This window comes from Phaseolus vulgaris, unplaced genomic scaffold, assembly GCF_000499845.2.
Source record: "Phaseolus vulgaris cultivar G19833 unplaced genomic scaffold, P. vulgaris v2.0 scaffold_24, whole genome shotgun sequence".
In the NCBI taxonomy this organism is placed as follows: domain Eukaryota; kingdom Viridiplantae; phylum Streptophyta; class Magnoliopsida; order Fabales; family Fabaceae; genus Phaseolus; species Phaseolus vulgaris.
The window spans coordinates 338,171-346,827 of NW_027174093.1; the positions used below are offsets into that span (position 1 = coordinate 338,171).

Consider the following 8,657-nt stretch of genomic DNA (forward strand, 5'->3'; position numbering starts at 1 on the left):
GTATGGAACGTGGTGAGATGAGCCTCAGGATCCTCCACGCCAGTAAAAATAGCCTTAACAGGTACCACACTCGCAGGAATAGGCGTGTCAGTAATCGCCTGAGCGAAAGGCATAGGAAAAACACGAGGTGGCGTTGACGGCGCGACCTCCTCAGCAATAGGACGCCCTCGCTGCTCCTGAAGAGCTTGACGCAGCTCTTCAGTCACTTTGCTAAGCTCATCATTCCTGGCCCGAGAGGCGACCAGATCCTCATGCATTCTCGCCAGTTCTATGCGCGAGGCTTCCACATTCGCCTGCAACGAACGCATAATCTCCACCATCTGCGCCATGGTCATGGTGGCGGCACCTTCAGCAGCAACGGGCGCAACTGGACTTGAACGGTTGCTTCTCATTTTTCTCATGAAACTTGACGAATCACAGAATGCAACGAACAACACTTCCTTCAGCGACGATCGATTCAGCGATCAATCGGTCAGAACTTCGCAAGAAAACTCAAGAACACAGAAACCTGCAACTCCACCAGGAACCAACGCTTCTTCCACAAGAAACCAAACAAACCGAAGAACTCAGATCTTCACCGAACAAATCTCGCGTAAGGAGTAGAAAACTTCACCTCACCGAACAAAAATCCAAACGAAAGGTGGAAAACGCGAAATCACCGAACAAATCTTCAAACGAACAGCGAACAATGGTTGCACCAGCACACAACCACGCAGAAAACTACGAAAACCTCCAAGAACTCACGCTGTGGATGGGAACAGGTTTTACACGGCCCCACGGTGGGTGCCTGATGATCCTGCCTGTTGACCAGAACGTTGAAGCTTGCCTCGTCAAACTTGGATCGACGTGTGCACCGCGTCAACCTCCGTCCTTCGCCACGATCCACCTCAAGAACCTGCAAAAGAACAGAGCGGCGCCGCTGCGGCCGATCGCACTCCAACGCCCAAGTCAGTGACTGAACCACCAAATACTTCAAGAGTAACACTCAAGAACTCTCAAGGAACCGTGCAATGTTCTCTCTCACAGTATACTCAAGAACTCGCAAGCGTAAAGAAGATAATCTGAACGTGCGTACCTCCGAAGTTCGTTGGGAAACCCTTATATACCTGGGCACTTTCTCTCTCCTGGCAGTTACACACCTGGACACGTGGCTCGCATCCAGTCGTACACGTGCCATCATCTGGAGCCTCCTTGACTTGGGCGCTGCTTCTGACTCTCCTTTGGCTAAGTTACTTATGCATGATACTACTCAGTGCATAGCTGTCCTGGAGTGCGATCTCTACTGGATTGGCGAGCTAGGGTGCCTTCGTACACACCTTCCCTGTGGTCTCGCCGGCCGCCTTCATAATCTGCACCACCTTCATCTTTGGCGATGTGCTTGCTCCGACGATCTCTAATCACTTGGTCGCCTGAATTTACATCTGGCGACTTCATCTTTAACCCGGTGACCGCCGGTTCTGGTGTGCTGGAGATCGGAGCACGCCAACTTAATAACTGGCGACTTCACGAGCCCCCCGACTTCCTTCCCTTCTGCCAACCTGGCGTCTCGTCAACACGCCTACACTTTAGCTTGATGCCACGTCATCACTTCCGACTACCAGGGCGGTACAGTAACAAAAGAAAAACAGCAAGAAAAACTCAAGTAAGCCTAAAACAGAAACTGAAATTGCAAGAAAGTAAAGAGCTCTTGAAAGTAAAGTGCAATACAACTCAAAATTAAGCAAAAACAAGCCTAGACTCTAGATACCACATGATGTGAATGTAACAACAAGAATACATGATTCTTTGACATTCTTAGGAGCAACTTGAGCTGGTCATAAATGGCACTTTACTTTAGAATTGGATCAATGTTCTAATTCAAGAACTCACCAAGACTTAGCACCAACCAAGACTCATATGGAAGTCCATATATTGTCAAATGGAATCAAAACACAAGGAATGAAGAACAAGAATTGAAAACTGGACAGAATTGAGAAGCTAAGCTACTAAACCGAACCGAAATAAAGAAACAAAGCTGGAAATACAGAATTAAACGGTGCAAATGAAAGGAAAGACTAGGAAATTAAAAACTGCCGAATGAAATTGAAAGCACATGAAGGAAGAAGAACTCTTATAGAAGAAGCTTGCTGGATTTTGAGAATTGGAAGAACACTTCACGCCACTTGGTTCCTTGATCCAAGATAAGTGATGGAGTGCCGCCACTTGAAGCTCACCATTGCTCACAAGATAAGGCAAAGGAAGAAGAAGACTCAAGACTCACAATTTCTCTCCAAATTTGAGTATAGTCTATCTACTATAAAATTCCAATCTCAATTGTGAAGGACCTAAGCCCTCCTTTTATAGGAGTAAGGGCTGGTCATTTACATAGCTTATTCCCTAAGCTACCCAAAAAGCTCCTAAGATCACACCCCCCTTACTAAGCTCACTCCCCAAGCTTCTAGAATTTGCTAAACTAAAACCTAAAGATGCTTTTACAAAAGAGGTGTCTAATGTTTCCCTCTAAGCACCTTTCTAAACATTATTCTATATTATTTACAATTTAAAAGAAACTATAAAGAGAGATATTTAATATGAAGCCTATTATTAGAGAGTTTGTAGACTTCTTTATCTTTAGGCTTGATCTTCTCTTTGACTTCTTTTAATTTGTGAGAAGACTAGAAGGAAGAACTTCAAATGTGTAGGTGCAAATCCTCTTCCTTCATTAATAAAATCCTCTCCTATTGGATATCCATCAGTTAAACCCAGAAAAGTGCGTTTTTGGCGTGGAGGCGGGAAAGTTCTTAGGTTTCATGCTCATAGAGAGGGGAATGGAGGCAAACCCTGACAAGTGTGCAACCATCATCGCCATGAGGAGCCCAACCTCAATGAAAGAAGTTCAGCAACTGACGGGGCGAATGGCAGCATTATCGAGATTCGTATCTGCTGGAGGGGAGAAGGGCCACCCTTACTTCCAATGCCTCAAAAGGAATAGCCGTTTCGTATGGACAGATGAGTGTGAAACAGTGTTTCTCAAGTTGAAGGAGTACTTGGCGACGCCACCTGTGCTTTGCAAGCCACAAGTAGGCGTCCCCCTCCGATTTTACTTTGCAGTGACTGAGTGGGCCATTAGCTCTGTACTGGTCCAGGAACAAAACAAGGTGCAGAAGCCCATTTACTTCGTGAGCAAGGCCTTGCAAGGCCCAGAATTGAGGTACCAGTCACTAGAGAAGGCGGCGCTAGCAGTAGTATTCTCAGCACGAAGGCTCCGCCACTATTTCCACAGCTTCACGGTGGTGGTGATGACAAACCTCCCCATCCGAAAGGTACTTCAAAAGCCAGATGTGGCAGGGAGGATGGTTTGTTGGGTGGTAGAACTATCGGAGTTCGATATCCAGTATGAACCCAGGGGGTCCATCAAAGGGCAAGTCTACCCTCAAGAGGTTGAGTTAGGGTCACAGTGGGTACTCTCAGTGGACGGATCTTCCAACCAGCAAGGGAGTGGCGCTGGGATAATCTTGGAGGGGCCTAACGGAGTGTTGATAGAGCAAGCTTTACGCTGGGATGCTTTTGGCAAGCAACAACCAGGCGGAGTACGAGGCGTTGATCGCTGGGATGCTTTTGACTAAAGAAATGGGTGCGCAGAGCCTCCTGGCAAAGAGTGACTCCCAATTGGTCATAGGACAAGTAACAGGGGAGTACCAGGCAAAGGATCCACAGATGGCTGCGTACTTAAGGTACGTCGAAGTGTTGAAGAGAGCCTTCGCTGCGTTTGAGCTGGTGCATGTCCCCAGGGAGCAAAATGCCAGAGCTGACCTGCTCGCCAAGCTGGCCATCGCAGACAATAGGGTGGATGCTCTTCACGTTAGTAGAGCAAGAGGAAATCCACGGAACCATCGCTCCTTGAGTCAAGATACGGCGAGGGCACCCTGCATCAGCACTTACGCGGCCTCGCCAGAAGAAGGAAAGGGTGTACAAGTATGTGCTTTGGAGGAAGGCGACACATGGATGACCCCTTACAAGCGATACCTAGCGGACGGAATCCTCCCAGCAGAACCAGAAGAAGGCAAGAAGATTAAGAGGAACGCCGCAAGGTACACCTTGGTAGATGGGATATTATTCAGGCACGGGTTTACGCACCCTATCTTGACGTGCGTAAGCGGCGACGAGTGCACCAGGATAATGGCTGATCTCCACGAAGGTATTTGTGGGAGCCACGTGGGAGGAAGATCCTTGGCATCCAAGGTAATACGTGCAGGGTTTTTTTGGCCAATAGTAAGAGAGGATTGTGTGCGATACGCCCAGCATTGCAAGCAGTGTCAGATGCACGCTGATTAGCACAAGGCGCCGCCAGAGGAACTGAGATCCATATACAGCCCATGGCCTTTCCATACTTGGGGAATTGATATCTTAGGCTCGTTCCCATTGGCGATAAGACAGATGAAGTACTTGATCGTTGCCATCGAATACTTCACCAAGTGGATAGAGGCCGAACCAGTGGCACAGATCACTGCGCACAAGGTACAACACTTTGTTTGGAAGAACATTGTGTGTCGTTTTGGGGTGCCAAGGCATCTCATTTTAGACAATGGCACCCAGTTCGCGAGCCAACAGTTGGGGAAGCTATTTACAGAAGTAGGAATCAAGCAGGTGTTTGCATCAGTCGAACACCCCCACACAAATGGGCAGGTCGAGTAAGCAAACAGAGTTTTGTTGAGGGGTTTGAAACGCAGATTAGAGAAGGCTAAAGGGGCGTGGGCAGAAGAAGTACCAAGGATCGTATGGGCTTACCACACCACGCCTCAATCTTCCACCATGGAGATGCCTTTCAGCCTAGTGTATGTGATGTGATTCCAATAGCAAAGAAGAGAATGATTCTTGACATTCTTAGGAATCAACTTGAGTTGGACAATTGTTAGGCACTTTTTCTTAGAATTGGATCAATGTTCTAAGTCAAGAACTCACCAAAACTAGCACCAAATCCAAACTCATATGGAAGTTCCTCATATTGTCAAATTGAACCAACAAAAAGAGGTAAAAATCAAAAGCACCAAATAGAATTGAATAAGAACCAATATGAACCGAACAAAATGAATTTAAAGCCAAGAGAACTGAAAAGGATTGCTGGAAAATAAGAACAGTCAAACCACAAACTCAAGAACACAAGACAGAATTTCAAGGAAACAAGCTTAAACATGAACAATTGAAAGAGAAGGAAGGAAGGAGAGGAGAAAGCTCATGAAGATGGATGTATGGTTGGATGATCACGCCACTAGAAGGATGGAGACTCCTAGATGAGTGTGCAAGCCGCCACTTGAGGTAACCATGGAACCATCAAGATAAGACTAGTGAAGAAGGCTCAAAGCTCTCCAATGCTCTCTCAAAATTTGAGTATAGTTTCTTTAGTCTAAATTCAAATCTGAATTGTACAAGCTAAGCACCTTTATTTATAGCCTAGAGGTGCTGAAAAATAGGTGGGAAAATTCAAATAAACTCATTTGAAATTCCCACCAAAAACAAGTCACATGGGAGGTGTGACCTTTTTCTACTATGACACCTTCTAAAAACTACACCTACACCACTCTCCTAAGTCACATGGACAATGTGACTTTATTTTACATTTTCACACTCCTTTATTTAATAACCACACCTCCTAAAACTATACAAGAGTATTTCAAAGCTTGGCCTTGCCCCTCATGGGATGGACTTGGGCTCTTTGGGCTTTGGCCTTCTTGGGCTTGGGCTTGGGCTTTGGGCTTGGGCCTCATCTTTATTTTATGTCTTCTTTTAATTTGGAGAAGACTAGAAGGAAGAACTTCAAATGTGAGGGTGGATGTCCTCTTCCTCCATTAATAAAAGCCTCCTTTATTTGATTCTCATCAGTACGGATCGGATGCCATGATCCCAGTGGAGATCCACGAGAGCTCGCCTCGTTTCCTAGGATTCGTGGCAGAAGAGTCCAACGAAGAAAGGAAGGTGAACCTAGATCTGATAGACGAAGCCAGAGAAGAGGCGAAAATCAAGGCCGAGGCTGTAAAAAGAAGAGTGGAGCGTCAGTACAACTCTAAGGTGAAGCTACGACAATTCCAGGTTGGTGATCTGGTCATGAGGAAGGCTCACCCGTATGAGTTAGAGAAGAAGTTGTCTCCCAAGTGGACTGGACTATTCAGAGTAACCAAAGCTAAGGGAAATGGTTCGTATAAGTTAGAGACTCTAGAAGGAGGCCCCATCCCACGTAGTTGGAATGCGGCTAATTTAAAGTTTTATTTCAGTTGAAATTTTGGAAAGGGGACACTCTTTTTCCCTCCAGGGGTTTTTTTAATGAGGTCACCCAAATAAAGAAAAGAAAAGTTTAAGATGTTTCTGCCTTAGTTTTCCCCTTTCTTGTAAGATCAAAGATTAAAGATCAAAGAAACAGAGACAAAGATAAGGCGTCGTCCAGATAAGGCGTCGCCAAGACAAGGTGTCGCCAAGACAAGGCGTCGTCCAGATAAGGCGTCGCCAAGACAAGGCGTCGTCCAGATAAGGCGTCGCCAAGACAAGGCGTCGCCAAGACAAGGCGTCGCCAAGATAAGGCGTCGCCAAGGTAAGGCGCCGCCAAGATAAGGCGTCGCCTAGGTATGGTGTCGTCAAGATAAGGGGTCGCCAAGGTAAGGCGCCGTCAAAAAATGTAGCGCCACCAAGATGAGGCGTCGCCAAGTTAGCAACGCCACGATAAGGCGTCACCAGAACAAGGCGTCGCCAGAAGTAGGCATCACCAGATAAAGAAGCGGGAGTCAGATGCGAAGCAAGATAACAGGTATGTTGAGTACAACTTAAAAATTCGGGAGCCTAGTCCTTGAGTAGGGGTTAAGGGATTCCTTCGGGACGCCCCCTCGTCAAGTATGAATAGCTAGCCCCCGATACTAGATATCAGTATAAGTTGAAAAACCGGGCGTCTAGTCCGTGAGCAGGGGTTAAGGGATTCCTTCGGGATGCCCCTTTCTCAGGTATGAATAGCTAGCCCCGGTACCAGATGTTAGACATAAGTTAAAAACCTGGGCGCTTAGTCCTTGAGTAGGGGTTAAGGGATTCCTTCGGGACGCCCCCTCCTCAGGTATGAATAGCTGGCCCCGGTATCAGACGCTAGATGTAAGCTACAATCTGGGTGCCTAGTCCTTGAGCAGGAGTTAAGGGATTCCTTCAGGACGCCCCCTTCTCAGATATGAACAGCTAGCCCCAGCGTCTGATGTTTAGAACATTTCGCCTTGGTGTTTTCTGACACCCTGAGGACGATACGGCATTGCTGTAGCAGGCCTTTCCTCAGGCGTGGGCACCAAATGCAAAAAGATAAGGGCTAGGTTGCCCTGGTGCTTTAGACACTCCATGGACGATACGGTGCTATTGTATAGACCTCTCCGTGGGCGCGGGCACCAGAGCACGACTTTTGTCCCAAAGTGTTTAGACATGCTGAGGACACCCAGAGCAGGTCTTTCCTCGAACGTGGATACCCAGTACAGGTGGGATAAGTCCCCCTCGCCCTTGAGCGATGTCGAGGCCAAAAAAGAAGAGACTCCCCTTTTCACCCTAAAGCGATGAGGTAAGTAAGAGGCAGGGTGAAGATTTTACAAGTTCAGAGGGAAAAAGAAACTCGAAAAGTAAGAAAGAGAAGCATAAAAGCATGAGTTATCAGAGACAAGGAAAATACGCAAAGTTAAAATCCTCCCTTGCCTTTGGGCAATGACGAGATAGGCGACGCCTTCATGAGGAACATTCCTCGCAGATAGAAAAGACAAGTGGGGTTATAAGTGAAAAGATCAGGGGAAGGGTAAAGGAAAAGGTCACGTACTACCTAAAGAGTTAAAGTCGAACGCGACGAAGAGATGTATCGAAGGTAACACAATCGATAGAGTAAAAAAAAACGGGGGGGGGGGGAGGGGTGGGGGGGGGCAGAAGCTAAAAGTACACAAGTATGCAAAGATAAAGCAAATAGGCATTCAAGTAAAAATCAAGAGTTATAATTACAGATGAAGTTCATGACAGTTGCAAATTAAGCAAAAGGCAATTATATTGTATACACATCAAATGTTTGGTTGAAACGCAAAATAAGGCTATTCTTCATGAGCCTCTAATGCCACGATCTTGCCATCAACCACCTCGTTTAAAGGGCTGCACCCGAAGACGTCGATGCCAGGGTTGGCACATACTGCCTGGACCAGAGCCTCCGCAAACCCATCAGCAAACCTAGTGGCAACCTCCTCGACCAGCTTCTCTTCAGCAACTTTGAAGTTGGCAGCTTGAGCGGTCATCTCTTGGTCCTTGGAGGCCAAGGCAGAAATCAACTCTTGGATTTTGGCTTGGAGGGAGGTGTTCTCAGTAGTTAACCGGGAGTATTCATCAGTTTTGTCCGCGAGTGCGACCTTAGTCTTTCCCAGTGTTTGCTCCCGATCCACACACTGGTCCTCAAGTTTCTTCTGGTATGCCTTGGAGGTTTCTGTTGCCGCCTCGAGTTCAGCGATCTTTGTTCGAAGGGGCACCACTTCATTAAGGAGCCCAGCCTGGGCTTGAGCCGCCTCATGCAGCCGTTTATTGGCCTCCTCCCTCGCTTTCTGCACCACCCTCAGTGAGGTCTTGTATGCATCCTCCTGACGTCCCCAGTGGGAGGCTAGCCTCTCCTTCTCCTATTTTAGACGCTCGGAGGA

At 47.1% G+C, this 8,657-nt stretch overlaps 2 protein-coding genes across 2 annotated transcripts; both read left to right on the forward strand.

Annotated features, from left to right (window-relative positions):
- Nucleotides 1–3,609: 3,609 nt before the first annotated feature.
- LOC137817259 (uncharacterized) lies at nt 3,610–4,314 on the forward strand. Its single transcript, XM_068620511.1, has one exon. It carries the CDS (start codon nt 3,610–3,612, stop codon nt 4,312–4,314), a length of 705 nt encoding a protein of 234 aa, XP_068476612.1.
- A 1,560-nt stretch (nt 4,315–5,874) lies between these two features.
- LOC137817260 (uncharacterized) lies at nt 5,875–6,252 on the forward strand. Its single transcript, XM_068620513.1, has one exon. It carries the CDS (start codon nt 5,875–5,877, stop codon nt 6,250–6,252), a length of 378 nt encoding a protein of 125 aa, XP_068476614.1.
- Nucleotides 6,253–8,657: the final 2,405 nt, after the last annotated feature.

Excerpts from the sequence above, each read along its gene's own strand:
- LOC137817259 (XM_068620511.1), top strand. The coding sequence starts at position 3,610 with ATGGGTGCGCAGAGCCTCCTGGCAAAGAGTGACTCCCAATTGGTCATA.
- LOC137817260 (XM_068620513.1), top strand. The coding sequence starts at position 5,875 with ATGATCCCAGTGGAGATCCACGAGAGCTCGCCTCGTTTCCTAGGATTC.